Raw genomic sequence first — 23,365 nt, 5'->3', positions numbered from 1 at the left:
GTGACGTCACAGCTCTACTTCCGGGTCCACAGACGTGCGAGAAACTACAAAAACTCTTTAATAACACAATTAATGTTTCTGAAACTCAACAGAGTTACTGAACATACTTATTTATCAGGCCCATTAGCCAAAAATGCTGTTCCTACTGCTATAAAAGTAATATTTACCAAAATCGCTACATCCGGGTTAGCGGAGCTAAATGCTAACGCTGCAGCAGCTACGCTAACCCCGGAAGTACCGACTTTAGTAAATATTACATCGTGATGTCACACTTAACAAACACATAAAGTTTTTTTTTAAAGATTCAAACGTGCTAACGGTTAGCATAGCTAGATGCTGTAGCTAAGCCTCTCACTCCGGCCACAAATAATAAAAACATTTTTACTGTACAAGCTCAATGGTATTCAATACATTAAAGTGATGTAAGACTTATGCTTGATTGTTAAATAATTTATATGACAAAGATTTAAACACAACAAAGTGCGAAGAATTAGCACTACGTATGCGCAGCTGTGGTTTTCCCAACAATCGTGCAGCCGCTGGAGATCGGAAGATGACAAAGTGCCAGCAGTCGGCAGTCAGTAGCCCTTTACAAACAACACACAAGGCTGAAGTGTGGCTGCTGTAGACGGCTGCTCTCCTGCTCTAGTACACACATACTTTGTTGGGATATTGCGTATGAATGAATGAATGTGTTTGCAGGGGGAGTGGGGAATGGTGATTTAAATAGCATGGCGGCTAAGTACTCGACACTAATTGGAGAAATGAGTGAAGCTCTTTACAGTCATAGTGATATAACCACTGACATTTAGACTACATATCCCTGATCAAGCCAGAACCACCACGTGAAACACCAACATGTGGACAGTACGGGTTCTTGTGTACAGGCACCTCGGATCCATCTGAAAGTGCATGTTTGCAAAAGGCTAGTGAAAAACATCACTTGCTACAGTAGTATGCTGTAAAAAAAAACAAAAAACAAACTCAAATGTCTGTTTCAGAGTGAATTCTTGTCTCTCCTCGGGTAAATCAGTAGCTAACAGTCTGTTTATCTCATTTTTTATCCACTCAAAAATAGTACCATGGTTTGAGGTGTTGATGTGCACCAAGTGAAGCAGATGAGGAGATGAGCTCAAGTGGACAAACTCTATCCTAGTGTGTGTTGTGTTGGGATAGGTGAGGGGTCTGTTGGGATAGAGGTGAGGGGTCTGTTGGGATAGGTGAGGGGTCTGTTGGGATAGAGGTGAGGGGTCTGTTGGGATAGGTGAGGGGTCTGTTGGGATAGGTGAGGGGTCTGTTGGAATAGGTGAGGGGTGTGTTGGGATAGGCGAGGGGTGAGTTGGGATAGGTGAGGGGTCTGCTGGGATAGGTGAGGGGTGTGTTGGGATAGGTGAGGGGTGTGTTGGGATAGGTGAGGGGTGTGTTGGGATAGGTGAGGGGTGTGTTGGGATAGGTGAGGGGTGTGTTGGGATAGGTGAGGGGTCTGCTGGGATAGGTGAGGGGTCTGTTGGGATAGGTAAGGGGTGTGTTGGGATAGGTGAGGGGTGTGTTGGGATAGGTGAGGGGTGTGTTGGGATAGGTGAGGGGTCTGTTGGGATAGGTGAGGGGTCTGCTGGGATAGGTGAGGGGTGTGTTGGGATAGGTGAGGGGTCTGTTGGGATAGGTGAGGGGTCTGCTGGGATAGGTGAGGGGTGTGTTGGGATAGGTGAGGGGTCTGTTGGGATAGGTGAGGGGTGTGTTGGGATAGGTGAGGGGTGTGTTGGGATAGGTGAGGGGTGTGTTGGGATAGGTGAGGGGTCTGTTACTAAAGGCGAGGGGTGTGTTGGGATAGGTGAGGGGTGTGTTGGGATAGGCGAGGGGTCTGTTGGGATAGGCGAGGGGTGAGTTGGGGGTGCACTGTGAGGAGAGGGAGGTGCGGAGCTCGTCTCGTTTCTGGGAGACAAAGTTAGAACACAACAAACAGAAAGATTCAAAAGGATCAAGCTCTCCTGATTGGACCTTCAGGCCGGTTCAGCTCGTCTCATTGGTCAAAGTGAGAGCACCAGTGATCAGCGTCTGAGATCAGCAAAGGGAGGGACTGAATAAAAAATAATGATTTATTATTACTTATATCACTTAGGTCATTTCTACACAATCTTTTAAATTTGTAAAGCAGACTAAACTTACAGACTTTAAGTGTGGATATCCAATTATGATTTAAAATCAAAGTCACAGTGCACATTTGGAATGACCCCAGCAGCAGAAAGATTTAAGAGAGGACTGAAATATGAACTGGTGATCCATTTAATTCAGATAATTGTTTTTTAGTTTTGTTTTTTGTAAAGAGCCACAATCCGTTTTAATTGGTATCTTTACTTTTGACTTTTAGAGAACCAAAGAGTCACAGGAGCCGTGAGTATCTACAGATTACAGTGCAGGGTCTGAAGGGGGCCTTGGACATCTCTTTCTCTATTTAATCTCAAATGCCTGTGCAAACAAGGCATTTCCGTCCACTTTGACGCCGTGTTCTCACAGCTTAGTGGTTTCAAGTCCTTTATCCCGGACATTCTCTTCTCTTTCCCTCCGCTCCTTTGGCACAGGAGATCTCTGCGAGTCCGCGGCTTGGTCTCCTCCTGCTATACCTCTATTGTTTTGAAGTAGATTTTGGCATATATGCTGTCCAGTTGGCTGTGCAGTGCGTGGAACGAGGGCCTCTTGGACGGTTCGAAAGCCCAGCAGTCCATCATGATGCGGTAGATGTTGGGCGGGCACCGCGTGGGGCAGGACAGACGGTACCCGGAGCTCAGCAAGTCCAAAACCTCCTTGTTGCTCTTACCTGAGGGGAAAAGGGACGGATGTATCAGTAAATGTATGAGCCATTCTCACCATTCTTTATCTGCCTTAACCTTAAGAGAGTCACATTCTTGTAACAATGTGCACTATTATCATAACTGTGCTATACTGAGCACAAAAAGCATAGCTGAAGTGGGTGCAGCTTCACACCCAGAGCCTGTGTTTCCTAAATCCTTTTCAACAATTAGTTTCTCTCGAGTAAAGGCCACATAGTTTAGTTTATAAACTGGATGTGGCAAGTCTTCAAAGTGTTTGTACCTGCTTTTTAAATCAAGTCAAATACGGTGTATGAGCAATTGTAAGCCCGACAGAGGCACACATGCTAAAAACAGCAAATGTGGAAGACAAAAATCTCAATGGCGATAATAAATGGGGCTGAAACCATACTTTCAATACTTTTATGAAATATGTTAAGCTAAAAAGGATGAACTAATCTAAATCATCCTAGATAATGTATTAACCTCTTAACTCCCACCTTAACCAAGGACATTTTACCCAAATCTTAAAGCTTCTTGACAGTAGCTTACAGCCTAATATAGGCCAGTGTAACGCCTCATTTGAAAGCTAAGAACTACAAAAGTCATCTAAGCTTCATTCTAGTTTTTTGTTTTCACATTTAGTGATATTATTTTGTTGTTTTTGTTGCATTTTTAATTACATTTTCGTTACTTTTTTTTGTAGCGAATTGGCTGGTTTTTTGTGTAATGATCAGTCATCAAGCCACAAAGATGTGACCAGAACATGTCAAATAAGCAAAAAAACATGAAGAAAACACACATAAAAAAAAAAAATCATAAGGAAGAAGCTTTGATGATTTTTATAGGTCTTAGCTTTCAAATGAGGCGCTACACTGGACTATACTTGTGGTTGAAATCAATCTATTTGCAATAGCAGTTTGTTTACAAGCTGCTATGTGCATTTTGATTGCACTTTATCTTTTTTTAGCTCCAGTTATACAGCACTTTGATATATTTTTGACGGTTTCCTATTTCTACATTTTAAAGTAAATAATAAATTACAACCATGATCATAATTACTTACTGTGTCACAAAACGTATCGGATCATCAGCCCTAATAATAAAGTCAACAAATACAAAATAATGGCTTGGTGTAGCTCCACCCTGGCTTCAGTCAGTACCTTCGTAGGGTGTCTTTCCGCGGGACATCATCTCATATAATAGGACCCCAAAGGACCAGACGTCAGATTTAACAGAGAACCTCTGGTGCAGAGCGGCCTCGGGAGCTGTCCAACGCACGGGGATCTTCGTGCTGCGGCTGGCGGTGTACACGCTGTCCTGGAGAGAAGGAAAGAGGCGGAAAACTTCAAGAACAACCACGGAGTCTGTGACATATAGCTGACTTTAAATGGGCTAAAGTGCATCAAACCTGAGGGTCATCGGGTTTAAACTGTCAAAGTGTCCCTGGCACACATAAGAATAAAAAAATTAAAAAAATGCCACCACAAAAAAAAAAGACGCATGAGCTTCTGCAATCCAGTGTTGCATTCACTTTTTTACCAAGATCTTGTATTGATGATGGGAGAGTGTGACCACAGCACAAAACCTTCTCCAGCACATCCCAAAGGTTCTCAATCCATGTGTGAAAATCATAGACGTATGTTATTTCTTCCTGAAAATGATTACTCTTTTTCCAGTGTACACTTTTTTTTGTGCTTTTGTCGGAACGCCTTTACAGCTGAAATATCCAATAAAAGTCATTTAAATGAATTGTGTCAAAATTAAGAGTCAAATCTTTACTGCAGCTGGCATAAACGTGTATAGTATAAGCCAGGGGTAGGCAGGTTTGTGTCATAGAGGGCCGATTTTCTTCATTGCCAAAACACCAAGGGCCGAAACACACAATTGTTGCCCAAAGTAAAGCACCTTTTTTCTACAAATATAAGTTTTGGACATAATATATGACCTAATGGGGTGTATTGCTGGGGAATGTGAAAATATTGACAGTATTGTAGAGTCTTGTTTTTTTTCATATATTTGGTCTGAATTGGTGTGACTAAATGTTTCTCTAAAATTCTCTTGGGGGCCAAAGGTTTTATCCTGGAGGGACTAATTTGTCCCCCAGGACTGACGTTGCCTCCCCCTGGTATACGGCAGAAAGTCCTCACAAAGATACTACACAAATTCATTTTCGGGGACTTTTTTGAATTTGCTTAAAAATACACACATTCCTCTGTTTAATCAGATGTATTAGACGCCCCTCCAGTCGCTAACAGCCATGATCCTGTGACTGTAGTGGGACAGCGGAGTTGAATTTACCTGCACGTAGGAAGGATTGAAACCCGGGGACCTGCACTGACCTTGATGATGCGCGCCAGCCCGAAGTCGGCCACCTTGCAGACCAGGTCGTCCCCCACCAGGATGTTCCTGGCGGCCAGGTCCCGGTGCACGATGCTGCGGTCCTCCAGGTACGCCATGCCCTCTGCCACCTGACTGCCCATGTAGATGAGGTGGGCCGAGGTCAGCACCTGGCCCTCCGGAGCTGAGGGGAGGGGGGGAGTGCAAAGTTAAATATAACAACAGGAGATCAGTCACACATGATGAGATACATAATGCGTTATTTGACAAAACAACGTTGGATTATGGGATACCTATATTTTGAGATTACGCTTGAATCTATGCAACTACAGACAGAGCCAACAGAGGGCACTAGTCGTCAGCTGGAGCCAGAGTAGGTTGAGGAACTCACAGGGCTGCAGGATGTTAGGGGAACAAATCAAAAACCCTGTGTGATTTTTTTTCGGCGATTAGATCTGTGATGAAGAGTCCGTTCATGGAGGACATTGCTCCGACCAAAATATCTGCAGTCTTTGTGAGTTTTCTGTCATTTTCTGTTTTAATGTGTAAAAAAAAAAGTAAAATCTATAATTGCACATGTTTATAGCAATGAAATCAATATAACGGATAGGGCCAGGTTTATTTTTTAAGACCTAATCCCACATTTTCAGCAAATTTAAGAATTTTTAAGGTCTTAAATGTACAAAATAAATGTAAGACTTTTTTACCTCCACTTTAACCAAGTGCATTTTTTCCAGTCTGGCTTTACCCAAATCTAAAAGCTTCTTGGCCAGTGTAACACCTCATTAGACCTGCAAAACTGATCCTAACTTTTTTGTTGCGTTGAGGCCGCATTTCTATCACATTTCTGAGGCGTTTTTGTTGTGTTTTCGTAGTTTTCTTGCCGTGTTTTTGTTGCTTTTTCATCGTTTTTTTTCCCCATTCCGTTTTGATGCCTTTTTGTCTTGCTCTCATCGCATTTTTGTGGCTCTTTTGTCACGTTTTTGTCAGTTTTTAGTCACTTTTTTAAGAGAGCGACAAAAAGTTAACAAAGTAAAATCCAAAAAGCGTGTTCATTTTCATCTCCAGCTGCTGCCGTCTCCCAGAAAGAAAATGGCCATATTTGGATGTGGATCTGTTAAAAATCACTGCTGCCATTTTGATAATTTTCCTTATAAAGCAGGGAAATAAATAGTGTGGTCCTAAACCCTAGTCAGACAGTGTCAAAGGAATAGGCTAGTGGTTCTCAAACAGTGGGTTAGGGCCCAGATTGAGGCCATTATGTTACACAACTGCCCTGTTACAGCTACTGCGTGTGACTTTTTTGACAATAAATGAGTTCAACCTCCACCATTGCCTTGGGACGTGTACAATAGGGCCTCGTACCCAAGCTGAACACAAAATCCAAACCTCCAAGTGTTTAGTGGGCTGGATTATTTGTCATGTGGCGACTGTGCGTGTGAACCGCTCCTCCGGTGCGCGGCGCTGTAGTGAAAGAGCTCGTGTGTGGCAGACTCACAGTCGAGGTAGGACTTGAGGCTGCCCTTGGTCATCAGCTCGGTGACGATGTAGACGGGCTCTCCTCGGGAGCACATGGCCAGCAGCTGGATCAGTTTGGGGTGGTGCAGGTTCTTCAGGGCCGTCACCTCCTTCACAAACTCATCCTGCTTTGTGTCCTCTGAGAAACATCACAGGGAGAAGGAACAAAAAAACAAAACAAGAGAGGGTGTCAGTGTGCAAAATCGGAATTTCAGGTCCAACAAAATGTATCGTTAATTATGTTTCAGTTGTGGCTGATTTATCCAGGAGGTGCCGAAGTGAAAGGGCTTTTTCTTTTTTGATGTAAGATACTCGCAACCATCTGGATTATTTTGCAATTGTTGAACCCACTGCACCATTGTAAAGGGGGCTGCAGAATTTTGGGATAATATCAAATGTTTCTCTTAACAGGGCTGTACCTATTTGGTGCATAAACAAGCAGCAACTCCCCTCTCTTTTGTCTTTTTCTGCAAACTGCATTTGTAGTTTCTGTGTTGCACATCGTTTTAGTGGATACTTTTGCACATCTTTGCTGTGTTTTTGTGAGGTTCAGAATCCTTATTAGCCATGAAGGACCCACTTTGTTTTTAAATAATCAAACAGCCAGCTGGCTACAAGTACCAAGAGTCCCCCCAAACCTGCAGCACAGTGGAGGAGACACAAGAGGCGCTACAGGAAACAAAAAAGGTACAAACAAGGAGGTATTCGGGCAAGGCTCACAGCTAAGCCACACGAATCTTCTATCCCACTATTGTTTTGACTAATGTCATGAATGTAATGTGGTCATATCGCCTCTCTCTGCCCAATTCCATCAGACCTCGGAAGCTAAGCAGGGAAGGGCCTGGTCGGTACTTGGATGGGAGACCGTTTGGTAACACCAGGAAGCCTAGCGAATGTAGTGAGTGAGTGAGTGAGTGGTGGTGGTCGGAAGGGCCGATGGCGCAGACTGGTTGCCTCGCTTCTGTCAGTCTACCCCAGGGCAGCTGTGGCTACAATAGTAGCTTACCACCACCGAGTATGAAATGAATTAATAGTGCAATGTAAAGCGTCTTTGAGTGTCCAGAAAAGCGCTATATAAAACCGATGCATTATTATTATTATTATTATTATTAATGTTCGTTCACTGGAGAATACGGATTATATTCCTCTGCTAAGCTCTTCCCAGAAGATGATGAAAGACTGTTGTGGAGCGGAGGGAGCTGCGCAGGAGGAAGAGGAAGGAGGAGGTGTGCTCCAAAGCGTGCCTGAAACAGGGCGAGGTGGTGCACCACTTCAGATGCAGATATTCAGGATACAGCCGGCATCTCTGGAACTGCCCGACGGCCACAAAGTCAGCATTGGAAGCGGCCGGAGGGAAAAGAACTAGTAGTTCAACTCATGCTCCACAAATACTTCAAAAACGCTGAAATGTGGATGTATTTTCTACCAAATAAAGACACACAGACACAGAGATGTGAACGTTCGCTTTATGCCATATGTTGACGCCCACCTTTGAGTGCCGGGTTTTCACTTCTATTGGACAACAGCATCTGCTTCATTTTCTAGATTTATATGGTTTAAAAGGTTTTGATTTGTTCCATATTGGGTTTTAAGTCAGATGAGGATAGTTTGCTGAAATGTTACTTAAATGTTTGGTTAATTTCATGATTATTTTGAGTAATGTTTCCTGTTTAGTTAGTTTATACAGGTGTGCTCAAAGGTTTACATACCCTGGTCTAATATGAAAGATAACACAAAAAGTTATTTTTTTCACAACGCCTGCGCTTTTTAAATCATAATGAAAAAAGAAAGTACCAAACATGACCCTGATCAAAAGTTTATGATCAAGAGGAATGGGCCACTGTACCATTAGATTATACAGAGAACCTTCTCCACAACTACCACAAAAGACTCTAAGCTGTCACTGATGTTAAAGGGGGAAATACACAGTATTAAGAACAGGGGTATGTAAACTTTTGATCACGGTCATTTTGGCACTTTCTTTTCTTTTTTCATTATGATTTAAAAATAGCAAACTCAGTTGTTTCACCACAAATGGCTTCACAAAATCACTAACTATGAGTGAAAAAAAAGCTGTGTTATCTTTCATATTCTTTGAAAAATCATTAAAAAAAATCATCAACAATTCTGTGAGCATGTAAACTTTTGAGCACAATTGTACATGTAATGAATATTTTTTCTTCAATCTGTCACAGGTGGATTTACAATTATTTCAAAATAGTATTGTAGAACGACAACTTCTTCAAAAACTACGTGATACCTGCAGTTCTAAACAGACCTGTTCTGTTTAGAACGCAGTGAGAAAGTTGGTCCCATAGCGTGTTCCCCTGTGTAAAGCGTACCCTGTTTGAGAGTCTTGATGGCCACCTTCTTGTTCTGCGTGGTCCACAGAGCCTCCCACACCTGTCCGAAGTGGCCCTCCCCGAGCTTCTTGTACAGCTTAAACTCCTCCCGCGGGCGCTCCCAGGGCTCCATGTCAAACAACTCCCTCTGAAAAAAACAAAACAAACAATTTTTTTTAATATGATATGGGACGTATAAAGTGTTTACGAAGCAAAAATAAAACTGCTGAGTCAGCATGTTTACACTCCAAACAAAGAAACCCAGTCCCCACAGTGGGGAGGTATATGGGCGAGTACTTGGAGACACGCATGATCATGGGGTGCAGGTTTAGAGTGAATTATTTTCTAATTGTCCCAAATTTGGGTACATTATTAGATTAGAAATGTGTCATATGATGTTGTGATTCAACAAGTTAGGTAAATGCCAAAAAATGTAAACACTGTCGCTAAAATATGAAACAAAAAGAAGCAATAAACTTGTCGTGAAATACAGATTAGAACAAGTTAATAAAAAGTAATAATAATAAAAAATATTGCTTTAATCATAACATTATTTATTTGAATATTGTAAATATTGTTGTATTATATTCAATAATATTCTACATCTTTTGAAAAGAGTAAAAAAAAAAAGTTTGTCATTAAGTGCAAACTCAACATGTGTCTGTAATATTGGCTGTAAAATGTGAAATAAAATCAAAAGAACAGCAAATATTAATTTTGGATCAGAAACATTTATTGTGAATAAACAAGTGCAGATAAATTAACAAAGTGAATTAAAATAATGAAATAATTAGTGAAATGATTGGACAGTTAATGAACAACAAACGCAATTACAAATCAATATAAATTATACAAATAAGATGAACATAAGTTAGTTGATCACGTAATAATAGCAAAATTATGAAGCAAATTACAAATAAAAGCATTGACACACAGGCGTGTTTGCAGCACGGAGGTTCTATTTCTGTTTTTTGTCCATGTTACAATAATGTTCCCTCATAAAAATGGACCTGGAGTTGTGTTTCATTTCATTCATGCATGTTTGAGTCATCCTGCCCTCAGTCTCCTTCTCTAGACTCAAAACACTCCACCTGCTGATGTCACGAAGTGGTGCTCCTCTATGTTATTGTTCTGTGGAGATGTTATCAGGACTTTCTCAGCACTACCTGCTTCACTTCGACTGCTTCACCCCCTCAGAAATGAAATACTTTAGTTTCATATGGACATCATTTGTCAACACTTTCCTTCACTGTACAGTAATGTGATGGAAACAGCCTAAACATGTAACTAACATGTACTAGCGCTGGGATGATCCACTTTTGTCACAATCTGATGCATATCACGACACTCAGGGGCCGATTCCATACGTATTGCCATACAGTAAGTAATTATGATGAGTAAAACGTTTACCTTCAAAATGTGTAAAAAGCTTGTCATGTGTCCAAAGTTTATAAACCATATGACATTTAACATTTATCGACGTATTAAGGTTAAAAAGTGCATGAACACACGATGTAACAAAGTGTTGTCACTGGAAACAAAGAGTGCAGGATAAAAAGCCTCAAAACGCAAGTATTGAAAGTATTGTGATACTTGATAAAGTATCGACACTTGGTATTGAAATCCAATCGGATATTTTGTGCCAGCTCTAATAATTACATTAATTACATGGAAATAGGACACATCCAACTAATCATAGTCATAAGATTAATCCTAGTCTTAGGTCAAGCACAAACATGAGATTTTCCAAGGGTGGGTAGTAATACACATTTACATTTAATGTTATGTCAGTCCATTTTTGGCTTTTCCGGGCATCATATTTTAACTGTTACTTCTTCCATCCAAATTTTATTTTGCATTGTTTGAAAATATGGGTACTTGACCTGTGTGAAGTTGGCCCCTCATACTATCCGATTCCCTCCAAAATAGTGACATTGTTAATGCTTCTTTAGTGCATGGACCTTGATGATGTTGAGCCGTCTCATGGTCAGAATCACCAGGCTGAAGGATTACACCTATTGTACATGATATGCACCCAAAAAAAAAGAAAATAAGACCTTTAAAATACAATAAAATAAACACAAAACACAATAACTAATAGTCTACGGAAGAATTAATCTTCATTTTGAGAGATCGGACAGAAGAAAAGTCAGTCTCTTGTTTCTCAGTCTTGTTCGTAAATGCGTCCGTTGAAGTTGATTTGCGGCGCTCACTGTTTGAAAGATTACGGTTTGAAAAAAAAAAAAAAAAAGGCAGATCAAAGAGCGACAGATTTGGGTCGAGAGAAAAAAAAATTAGGACAAAAACAAGTGACGGGATGCAAATGGCACAGTGCACTCATGATTATTCAGTATGGGGGTGGATAACTACTGTAAATATGATTCTAAATATACAAACATAAGGTTATGAAATGTATAATGAAACAAAAGAAAGACTGCAATGTTACGGAGCCTCAAATCCGGAAATGCTTGATTCTCGTTGGATAATCTGGCTTACTATTACAAATCATAGTAGTCTTTATCCAACATTTCATTATTTCCTTTCTAATTTGAAATACAAGGCAGCGACACAGATAAGTGCAGCTCAGCAGGTAGCGCCGTAACCCGGTAAAGTTTGGCGGTTTGAATGATACACTGGCCAGAGCAAACTTGTTTTCTTAGGCCAGACAGTGAGTGACTGGTGGTGGAGGCCATTGGAGCAGAATGGCAGATCTGTCAAGACTATATTTCTGCACAAAGTTGGCTGTGTGTTGGCTTTATGACGCACACTCCAGAACAGTAGGGGGCAGTGCAGATGTAATGTCAACACCTCTGACCCACGACAAGGAAGAAGGTTTGGTCTTCGTCGTGTTGCTTTGCAGGAGGTGAATTGGCTTGCTGCACGGTATGACTATGCTAGTTCCTCTGACCTGAAGTTGTGAGCGCCAGTACTTCCTGTCTGTATTCTTTTCCTGGAATAATAATCATATTTTTCTAAAGATTATGTTGTGGGCAGTGAGTTCCAGGTAGATGATCATTTACTGTGTGTTCAAATGTTGATGTAACGAGTTCAGATCGGAGACACCTGTGATCAGAAAGGTTTGATGGTCTGTCTTGAAGCTAAAGGCTAACATACTATAAACAAAATAAAACAAAAGGCACTATTTCAAATTGTATAATACATGAAATTAATGTTAGCCTTTAGCTTCAAGACAAACTCACTGATCCTCATAAACATAGATGTCTCCTCTATGGAAACATTTACACTGTTAACCTACAGTAAGTGATCATCTACCAGGAACTCACAGAATCTTTAGGAAATACGATGATTCGAACGGGTCTAAGCTAATCTTAATAGAAATTAATACGAACAGGAAGTACTAGCGCCCACAACTTCAGCTTAGAGGAACTAGCGTAGCCACATTGTGCAACAAGCCAATTCCTCTTTTCCTTTTGCTTGGTCAATGTTGAGTTGAGTTGCAAGAGAGAGAGAGAGAGAGAGAGCTACTTGGGACATGAAGTATAGCGCATTGCCAAATAAAAGTCTTCCCAGTTCGATCGTATTCATTTGAAAGGCTAACACGCCATTGGACCACATGGCTACTTAATATGCGAAAAAACAGAAGGACTTGGTTGAGCTATCGATTACAGCTGTTTGACTCAATTATTAGCCTCATTAGCTGGTTTAAACCGGTTAGCCGCATAGTTTAAAATTTGCTACGCTATTTGATATTATAACAGCCATTTCAAGCCGCTCTGCCCCCGCTCACACACACACACTGCCCTGGCGCCCCTTCCAGTCACGTCACTTTTTTTTAAATACCCCACATGTCTTTTGGGTACTAGTCTCTGAGCGCTGTTTGTCACATTTCCTACCAGCGAGCATAGATGACACGGTAGGTTGGCTTCTGCTACCTTTCTCACCCGAAGAGGCTTTCGGGTGTCGCTATTTTAGATGATGCGTCATAGATGATGTGCTAAATGTATTTAAACACTGTGTCACACATTGCATCTTACGTCTGTGTCTTTCTTTTTGGTGAAATGGTCCCACACACTACTTTTCTTTGCACGCTTCATCCTCCTGTCGTCTGCCCTGGCTCTAAAACCTCGAGTGTTTAGCCTGTAGCCGCTTTACTGTGAAGCCAAACCCTGTGACCTCACGCCAAATGTTTTTATTGGTTTATCAAGTTATGGAAAATTGATTGTGAGGGAGGGTCTGAGGGACAATTTCTTCACTTCACACCAAAACATCTTACTGCAGTAGCGTTTAGTCCACCGTCTATAATAGCTTAATTTAGAGATCACGTTTTGTTTTTTTTCCCCTTCAACCGACAGCTTTGATCGGTTAACCACCGGTCAAACAGTCATCGGTTAACATCCCTAAAACAATAATGAGGTTTCAGCTGCTGCTGTGGACTGGCCGTGTTAGCATTAGCAAATGCATTGAGATTAGCCTATTTATTTATTATGGGATCAAGTTAAAGGGATATTTCAGGATTTTTGACATGGGGCCTCATTTCCTAGTTATCCAGAGTGTTGCTGATTTCTGGAGATATTTTTTTTGGTAATTTATGCAGTTCTTCTGTTTGGAGAGTTACGTGGCGCTAGGCTAATGCAAGGCTAGCACATTTCTACAATATCAGCTAGCCTGCATAAAAACAGTCTGACCCGCTCCACAGTGCACCTGAGGCAAATCACTGATGACGCCAGACTAACCATATAAATATCTGTGTTGATAGAATATTTTTAACCATTTTGCATTTAAAATACCTTATATTTGAGCAGCATCTGCTTCGTGGTTGTATAAGCTACGCAGCGGTGGAGTGATCTGCTAGAAAATAGTCCCTCAAAATGCGATCATTCATGTGATGCAAGGTCAGTTATATTCCAAACATTATTCTATCGACACAGACATTTATATGGTTAGTCTGGTGTTATCAGTGATTTGCCTCAGGTGCTCTGTGGAGCGGGTCAGACTGTTTTTAATGCAGGCTAGCTGATACCATAGACATGCGCTAGCCTTGCACTAGCCTAGCGCCACGTAACTCTTCAAATATAAGAGCTGCATGAATTACAAGAAAAAAAAAAAATCTCCAGAAATCAGCAACACTCTGGATAACTAGGAAATGAGGCCCTATGTCAAAAATCCTGAAATATCCCTTAAAGGAATAGGCCACCGTTTTTACATACCGAGATATGTTCTTACCTCACTTTAGCCGAGTTAATATATCCCCGTCTGGTCTTTGTCCGTGCGCTCTGTCACGCAAACAGAGCACATACGCAGCCTCTCCCACATGTCATATAGCTCCAAAAAAGCTCACGATAGAAGCAGTAACTCCTAAAGGTTATTGACGGAAGTGAGCGGGGAAGTCTTTAGGAGTTACTGCGTGGACGTTTTGGTCCTCGTATCATTACGCCTCACAATATAGTACCCCTTTTTATCTGCTTATAAAATCGACATGTTACATTTCTGTGTAAATATACTTTGCATGAAAACACTTCACGTAACTTTATTTAAATAGGGAACACGTGGAAGAGCTTGGTAGCTTCTATCGTGAGCTTTTTTGGAGCTATATGACATGTGGGAGAGGCTGCGTATGTGCTCCGTTTGCCTGGCAGAGCGCACGGACAAAGACCAGACGGGGATATATTAACTCGGCTAAAGTGAGGTAAGAACATATCTCGGTATGTAAAAACGGTGGCCTATTCCTTTAAATGGCTGTACAGAGATGGCCTGACAGCATGACCCAATATGATTCATTATGATGCTTTTAGACGGTGATTCCCCGTCACGCAAATATTTCCACACTTCTGTTTGACAGATGTTTGTCCCAACCTGGGGCCGTTCTGACTTTTTCAAGACACACAGCTCTGATTCATATCACTTACTTAACCTGATGTGTTCTTTCGACTTTGAATATAAGTATTTTCAACAGCAAACACAGCAGCACGTTCATTGAAGTAATATACCTCAGTAGCAACTTTTACTGGAGTAATATCTGATCAGTAGTATCTTTAACCCAGCGAATTATAATTAGAAGAAAGTGTGCGATTCAACAGTTCTCTAGTCTGGTCTGGTCCCGAAATGTGTGTAATGTGCGCGAGCGTGCGTCCCTGTGTCCATCTCCTCAGCCTCACCATCTCTTCTGCAAAAACAAAAGGCAACAGGCAGCGGTTAATACTCAGGGAGGTTACTAGAGGTCGGAGTAAGTTGGTGTGAGAGAAGATGATGCAGAGGAGTGGATCAGAGGAACTGCTGAAAAAGCATTAAGAGTGTGTTTTGTCTTGGCCCGTTTTACAGCTCAAACCATTCTTAATAAACTAGAAAACTTAAAAGTGTAAAAAAGGAAAAACGCTTGTTATAATGACTTTTGGAAAGAATGGAGAGAGGGTGCATGGCTCCAGGATCAGTTCAACTATAGTGCGTTGGCTTCGTAAGACAAAGATTGAAGGTTCAAATACCGCTCCAGGACTATCTGTCGGCTTTGGAAGAACAGTGTTAAGAGAAACACAACAGGGCTGGACCTGTAGAAAGTCATGAAAGCATCATTGTTTGTTGTCAGACGTCCAACCTAAAGAATATGAATCAAATGGGTTTAACAAAGTGTCTTCTGAACTCGTAAAGTCTTTTAGCTCCATGTTTGGTTCCATGTTTGGTAAATTGTTCTGATTCCTGTGATCAAAGATAAAATGGGCAAACTGTCTTATATGGCATTGGCCAGTTCAGTATCTAAGGTACTTGAAAGGATTCTTTTAACGGGAATCCAGCTTGAACCACACCTGTGTATATTACAGGTTCAAAACAAGGTCATGGCACTGACATTTGCATTTTCACCCTTAAAGAAATTCTGGATAAAGATCAAGAATTCTACCACATTCTTATGCTCAAAAGCGTAAATCATGGCAAACCTTTTGACAAGTTGTAATCCTTTTCTAATTTGGTCATAGTTTCTTCTACTGCAAAAGCGCTCCAATCTGTATCTAGATTTGGCTGCGTAACAGATAAAACCAGGAAGTGTAAACCGCCACCGGCCCCGCTCTGAACTTTGTGCACTCAAACTGTCTTCGTCACGACGCCATTGATTCGCTAGCATGGTGGCTTTGTTTACATCTTTGTTATTCTGCCCTGCTTCCCGCAAAGGGCGCTCCAGTCTCCATACGAGATCCTTAAAAGTCATTACTGAGCAGTCATCATTAGAGGCTTGGTGTTTTGCAGCTCGGACAGAAACACAATAGCCCATTCTGTAATCCTTCTAATGTACTGACCTGAACTTTTAATCGTCCAACTTTCCTTTATTAGATTAATTTACAGAGTTTTTACTGCCGACTTCATTAATCTCGCAGCACTGACGTTTTTAGCGTCGGGCAATAACTCTGGGTTTGCACCACTCTCTGCAAATGAATGAGAATGAATGAGGTCACCCACAACACAAACTTTTGCTTTTGTCTCTTCGCCGCTCGGACAACAAACGACTCGGATTACGATCAATGTCAGTGGACCATGGTCAAAGTAGTGGACTTTAGGAATGACCCGAGCGGCTCATTAAAACCACAGAAACTTCCAGCTCTAACAAGTACTTTTTAAAAGTTTAGCATAAGGGATTTTACTTCTCCAGTTGCTCGGTCAGTTTTCCATCTTTTGAAATCGAGTTAGTGCAGCAGGTTTTCAGACTAACTTAGTAAACAATAGAACATCAACTCGATAAACCTTCTTGGGCTCATCTATCCATCTACATCTCTCTCCGAGCCACATAATAACGCAATCATTTACCGCTTTAGCTAGAAAGTTAGACAACAAAAGTTCCGCCGCATGATGTGTTGCTCCCTGCATCTGTGGACAAATAGTTTTCTCAGATCACAGCAGAAAGGAGAAGTCATGGGGCTGCGATGAACGCAGGCTACGTTAAATGAATAAGAAACACTCGGATGCACACGGATTATGCAAAGTTCGGTCGCGTGAAGGACAAACACATTTGTATGTGGCGGATCCAGGGGGAGGGTGTGCAGGTCCCACAGCGCCCCGATTCCCGTGCCCTTGGAGCAGACGCATGGGCCACATCGGATTTTTGAACTTCACACGAGGGCCAGTCCATTTGCGAATTGGGAAGTTTCAAACACGTTCAATTCACAAATAAACCAATAAAGAGCCTCGATACGTTATGTATATAGGGCTGTCACAATAATCACTACATCCACTAATCGTTCAATAAAAAACAGATAAACGATACATTTCTGGGCTCCATATTTATCGTCTGTACATTTATTAGAATCCCCCCCCCCCCCTATTTTTTTCTTTGTAAAACTTTGATTTCTAACTGAAGCAAATCGAGTTACATCATATTTCATGTTTATTGCAGCTCGTGTGGTACTTTAGGATATGATGATGCTTTTTTAGAACAAGGTTTACTGTCGTTTTTCTGCCTGAGAGATGACACTATCAAGCATCGTTAGCGTCAATAATATCGTTTATCGCAATACTTTCCCGCCTCAATAAATCAAATAGGGATGTACCGATCCGATATTCAGAATCGGCATCAGTAGCCGATCCGGGCATTTTGAGAATATCGCATGGGATCGGATTTGATGACTGGACGGGTCCAATACAAGACGGCTTGATTTATTCTAAATATTGTGTCTTGCACATAAGTAAGTGCCCTCATGGGCTTTCAAGACACATTTCAAAACAGAATTTCAGATGGAGCTGCCAAAATAAAATCACAGAAACTGTACAAAGTGTATCAATCATAACAGAACATCCACATCACACAGGAAGATATACCTTAAATTGTCTACTATCGTTAACCTGCCGCTAACACCTGCTTCTAAAAACTTTCAAATTTAAAATTCAAAGCTAAAGCCAAAACCTCTTGCATGTTTATTAAAAAAGGTAAAACTACTATAATATCCATAGATTATAATATATAATTAAAAAATATTATATCAAAATAAATTAATACAAAGCGACTGTATCGGATCGGTATTGGATTGGTATCGTCCAGATGAAGTGTCAAAATATCGGATCGGGAGCTCAAAAAAGCGGATTGGTGCATCCCTAATATTCGTGACAAGCCTATTTATGCATCACCTTTATCATGTCAATGAACACACTGATGGTTTTCACCCTTTAAGCAATGAATATGGGCTTGATCATGCGTTGTGCCCTGGATGGATGGGCTGGGCGGCCGTATTTGACCCCCAGGCCTTGGTTTTCCCACTGCATTGGAGGGAGATCACAATGGCACTGTAGGTCAGAGACAAACTGTGTTTTTAATGGTAAAGCGGTTTAAACTTCAGTGTGAGTGTCAGTGTCCACTCTGAAATGATCATTGCTTTGTGTTTACCATCTGCGCAGACCCGGCCTTTTAAAATGAAATTCATGAAAGAACAAATCCACAGCCTTTAAAGATGAACTGGGCTGAAGCTACAAGACTGTAAGTGCATATTTTCCATGTAGTTTGGGGAAATTACTTAAAAAAATCACCAACCACAATGAAAGATAAAACACATCAGAAAGGTGCTGCTTGATGCAAAGACCATTTTTGGATGAACTGTGCAGCCTTTCCTCAAACACAAAGGCCCGCTGAGGCGCGGTCGTTACCTGCTGAACACAGGGCTCCTGCAGCAGCACCCCCAGGCTCCGCGGGCTCTTCTGGTAGTAGGAGATGAGCTCCCCCAGCGTGGCGAAGGAGATCTTCTCCGAGACCAGGTAGGCCCCGATCACCGAGCGCTGGATCCGGAAGTGGAAGATCTTCCCCTCGCTGCGCACTGAAACACACCACCCACCAAACACCATCAACATGAGGCATCCAGGTTCATTTCAGGTCGGCTTATTTGTTTGTTCATTTCAATTAAATCCAACTGAATGTTTTCTCCAGTTCAGCTTTACCCAAAAGAGTCCACAGACTATAGGCCAGAGTAACAAGACCCACAAAACTGATCGTAACTTTTTTGTTGTTCTGTTTGTTTTTTTCAGAGCTTTTTGTTGTTGCTTTTTAATGTATTTTCATCACGTTTTGGTCACTTTTTTGTTGTGTTTTTGTTGTGTTTTTGTGGTTACTCTGTGGCTTTTTTTGTTGCTTTTCTGTTGTTGTGTTTCCATCCTCATATCCATTGCTATTTTTGAGTACAGCTGCACTGGAGACAATGTGCTCGGTTCAGGTGAGGGTGAACACATTGAGTGCTGCGCTGTTTTTTGGGGATTTAGCCAACAATCCAGACCATTTTTTCATTATGTTTGTTGTACCACAGCGTATTCTATGTTATAGCTATGGACACGTATGGCTTGTTTAAAAGGTGAGACTCTGAGCTCTCCGTAGGTGGAAACGGCTTAATTCTACGTGCCTCGGTTCCTGAGAAATCTAAGCTAAACAGAGGCTAGTTTTGATCAAAATCACGGATTTCTTTCTAGATTCAGAGATAATTTGTGTTTTATGCAACACTGTCCTTTCTGATTAACTCCTCTCTCCTCCTCCTCCGCTCTCCTCCTCCACTTTCCTCCTCTCTCCTCCTCCACTTTCCTCCTCTTTCCTCTTCTCTCCTCCTCTTTCCTCCTCTCTCCTCCTCCTCTTTCCTCCACTCTCCTCCTCTTTCCTCCGCTCTCCTCCTCCACTTTCCTCCTCTCTCCTCCTCCTCTTTCCTCCGCTCTCCTCCTCCTCTTTCCTCCTCTCTCCTCCTCCACTTTCCTCCGCTCTCCTCCTCCTCTTTCCTCCGCTCTCCTCCTCCTCTTTCCTCCTCTCTCCTCCTCCACTTTCCTCCACTCTCCTCCTCCTCTTTCCTCCGCTCTCCTCCTCCACTTTCCTCCGCTCTCCTCCTCCTCTTTCCTCCTCTCTCCTCCTCCACTTTCCTCCGCTCTCCTCCTCCTCTTTCCTCCTCTCTCCTCCTCCACTTTCCTCCTCTCTCCTCCTCCACTTTCCTCCGCTCTCCTCCTCCACTTTCCTCCTCTCTCCTCCTCCACTTTCCTCCGCTCTCCTCCTCCACTTTCCTCCTCCTCTTTCCTCCGCTCTCCTCCTCCTCTTTCCTCCGCTCTCCTCCTCCTCTTTCCTCCTCCACTTTCCTCCTCTCTCCTCCTCCACTTTCCTCCTCCTCTTTCCTCCGCTCTCCTCCTCCTCTTTCCTCCGCTCTCCTCCTCCTCTTTCCTCCTCCTCTTTCCTCCTCTCTCCTCCTCCTCTTTCCTCCTCTCTCCTCCTCCTCTTTCCTCCTCTCTCCTCCTCCACTTTCCTCCTCTCTCCTCCTCCACTTTCCTCCACTTTCCTCCTCTCTCCTCCTCCACTTTCCTCCTCTCTCCTCCTCCACTTTCCTCCTCTCTCCTCCTCCACTTTCCTCCTCTCTCCTCCTCCTCTTTCCTACTCTCTCCTCCTCCACTTTCCTCCTCTCTCCTCCTCCACTTTCCTCCTCTCTCCTCCTCCACTTTCCTCTACTTTCCTCCTCTCTCCTCCTCCACTTTCCTCCTCTCTCCTCCTCCACTTTCCTCCTCTCTCCTCCTCCACTTTCCTCCACTTTCCTCCTCTCTCCTCCTCCACTTTCCTCCTCTCTCCTCCTCCACTTTCCTCCACTTTCCTACTCTCTCCTCCTCCACTTTCCTCCTCTCTCCTCCTCCTCTTTCCTCCTCCTCTTTCCTCCTCTCTCCTCCTCCTCTTTCCTCCTCTCTCCTCCTCCTCTTTCCTCCTCTCTCCTCCTCCACTTTCCTCCTCTCTCCTCCTCCACTTTCCTCCTCCTCTTTCCTCCGCTCTCCTCCTCCTCTTTCCTCCGCTCTCCTCCTCCTCTTTCCTCCTCTCTCCTCCTCCTCTTTCCTCCTCTCTCCTCCTCCTCTTTCCTCCTCTCTCCTCCTCCACTTTCCTCCTCTCTCCTCCTCCACTTTCCTCCACTTTCCTCCTCTCTCCTCCTCCACTTTCCTCCTCTCTCCTCCTCCTCTTTCCTACTCTCTCCTCCTCCACTTTCCTCCTCTCTCCTCCTCCACTTTCCTCCTCTCTCCTCCTCCACTTTCCTCTACTTTCCTCCTCTCTCCTCCTCCACTTTCCTCCTCTCTCCTCCTCCACTTTCCTCCTCTCTCCTCCTCCACTTTCCTCCTCTCTCCTCCTCCACTTTCCTCCACTTTCCTCCTCTCTCCTCCTCCACTTTCCTCCTCTCTCCTCCTCCTCTTTCCTACTCTCTCCTCCTTCACTTTCCTCCTCTCTCCTCCTCCACTTTCCTCCTCTCTCCTCCTCCTCTTTCCTCCTCCTCTTTCCTCCTCTCTCCTCCTCCTCTTTCCTCCTCTCTCCTCCTCCTCTTTCCTCCTCTCTCCTCCTCCACTTTCCTCCTCTCTCCTCCTCCACTTTCCTCCACTTTCCTCCTCTCTCCTCCTCCACTTTCCTCCTCTCTCCTCCTCCACTTTCCTCCTCTCTCCTCCTCCTCTTTCCTCCTCTCTCCTCCTCCACTTTCCTCCTCTCTCCTCCTCCACTTTCCTCCTCTCTCCTCCTCCACTTTCCTCCTCTCTCCTCCTCCTCTTTCCTCCTCTCTCCTCCTCCACTTTCCTCCTCTCTCCTCCTCCACTTTCCTCCTCTCTCCTCCTCCACTTTCCTCCTCTCTCCTCCTCCACTTTCCTCCTCTCTCCTCCTCCACTTTCCTCCTCTCTCCTCCTCCTCTTTCCTACTCTCTCCTCCTTCACTTTCCTCCTCTCTCCTCCTCCTCTTTCCTCCGCTCTCCTCCTCCTCTTTCCTCCTCCTCTTTCCTCCGCTCTCCTCCTCCTCTTTCCTCCTCTCTCCTCCTCCTCTCTCCTCCTCCACTTTCCTCCTCTCTCCTCCTCCACTTTCCTCCACTTTCCTCCTCTCTCCTCCTCCACTTTCCTCCTCTCTCCTCCTCCTCTTTCCTCCTCTCTCCTCCTCCACTTTCCTCCTCTCTCCTCCTCCACTTTCCTCTACTTTCCTCCTCTCTCCTCCTCCACTTTCCTCCTCTCTCCTCCTCCACTTTCCTCCTCTCTCCTCCTCCACTTTCCTCCTCTCTCCTCCTCCACTTTCCTCCTCTCTCCTCCTCCACTTTCCTCCTCTCTCCTCCTCCACTTTCCTCCTCTCTCCTCCTCCTCTTCCTACTCTCTCCTCCTTCACTTTCCTCCTCTCTCCTCCTCCTCTCTCCTCCTCCACTTTCCTCCTCCTCTTTCCTCCTCTCTCCTCCTCCTCTTTCCTCCTCTCTCCTCCTCCTCTTTCCTCCTCCTCTTTCCTCCTCTCTCCTCCTCCACTTTCCTCCTCTCTCCTCCTCCACTTTCCTCCACTTTCCTCCTCTCTCCTCCTCCACTTTCCTCCTCTCTCCTCCTCCACTTTCCTCCTCTCTCCTCCTCCTCTTTCCTCCTCTCTCCTCCTCCACTTTCCTCCTCTCTCCTCCTCCTCTTTCCTCCTCTCTCCTCCTCCACTTTCCTCCTCTCTCCTCCTCCACTTTCCTCCTCTCTCCTCCTCCACTTTCCTCCTCTCTCCTCCTCCACTTTCCTCCTCTCTCCTCCTCCACTTTCCTCTACTTTCCTCCTCTCTCCTCCTCCACTTTCCTCCTCTCTCCTCCTCCACTTTCCTCCTCTCTCCTCCTCCACTTTCCTCCTCTCTCCTCCTCCACTTTCCTCCTCTCTCCTCCTCCACTTTCCTCCTCTCTCCTCCTCCACTTTCCTCCTCTCTCCTCCTCCACTTTCCTCCTCTCTCCTCCTCCACTTTCCTCCTCTCTCCTCCTCCTCTTTCCTACTCTCTCCTCCTTCACTTTCCTCCTCTCTCCTCCTCCACTTTCCTCCTCTCTCCTCCTCCACTTTCCTCCTCTCTCCTCCTCCTCTTTCCTCCTCTCTCCTCCTCCACTTTCCTCCTCTCTCCTCCTCCACTTTCCTCCTCTCTCCTCCTCCTCTTTCCTACTCTCTCCTCCTCCTCTTTCCTCCGCTCTCCTCCTCCTCTTTCCTCCTCCTCTTTCCTCCGCTCTCCTCCTCCTCTTTCCTCCTCTCTCCTCCTCCTCTTTCCTCCTCCACTTTCCTCCTCTCTCCTCCTCCACTTTCCTCCTCTCTCCTCCTCCACTTTCCTCCTCTCTCCTCCCGTCTCCTACCTCCTCCTTCTCTTACCTCCTCTCTCCTCCTCTTTCCTCCTCTCCTCCTCCTCTTTCCTCCTCTCTCCTCCTCTCCTCCTCCTCCTTTCCTCCGCTCTCCTCCTCCTCTTTCCTCCTCTCTCCTCCTCCACTTTCCTCCTCTCTCCTCCTCCACTTTCCTCCTCTCTCCTCCTCCTCTTTCCTACTCTCTCCTCCTCCTCTTTCCTCCGCTCTCCTCCTCCTCTTTCCTCCTCCTCTTTCCTCCGCTCTCCTCCTCCTCTTTCCTCCTCTCTCCTCCTCCTCTTTCCTCCTCCACTTTCCTCCTCTCTCCTCCTCCACTTTCCTCCTCTCTCCTCCT

At 43.9% G+C, this 23,365-nt stretch overlaps 1 protein-coding gene across 1 annotated transcript in view; it reads right to left on the bottom strand.

Annotated features, from left to right (window-relative positions):
* Positions 1-2,214: 2,214 nt before the first annotated feature.
* Positions 2,215-23,365, bottom strand: part of srms (src-related kinase lacking C-terminal regulatory tyrosine and N-terminal myristylation sites) — a 44,903-nt gene continuing 23,752 nt past the window's right edge. The window contains exons 4-9 of the mRNA XM_079558036.1: positions 18,584-18,750; positions 9,008-9,155; positions 6,646-6,804; positions 5,150-5,331; positions 3,971-4,127; positions 2,215-2,815 (exon numbers count right to left, since the gene is read on the bottom strand). Coding sequence (XP_079414162.1) covers positions 2,616-2,815; positions 3,971-4,127; positions 5,150-5,331; positions 6,646-6,804; positions 9,008-9,155; positions 18,584-18,750 — 1,013 coding nt within the window. The 3' untranslated portion in view covers positions 2,215-2,615. The remainder of the gene's footprint in view (positions 2,816-3,970; positions 4,128-5,149; positions 5,332-6,645; positions 6,805-9,007; positions 9,156-18,583; positions 18,751-23,365) is intronic.

This window comes from Gobius niger (genome assembly GCF_951799975.1).
Source record: "Gobius niger genome assembly, chromosome: 6".
Taxonomy (NCBI): domain Eukaryota; kingdom Metazoa; phylum Chordata; class Actinopteri; order Gobiiformes; family Gobiidae; genus Gobius; species Gobius niger.
This window is presented reverse-complemented; position numbering and strand designations above follow the sequence as displayed.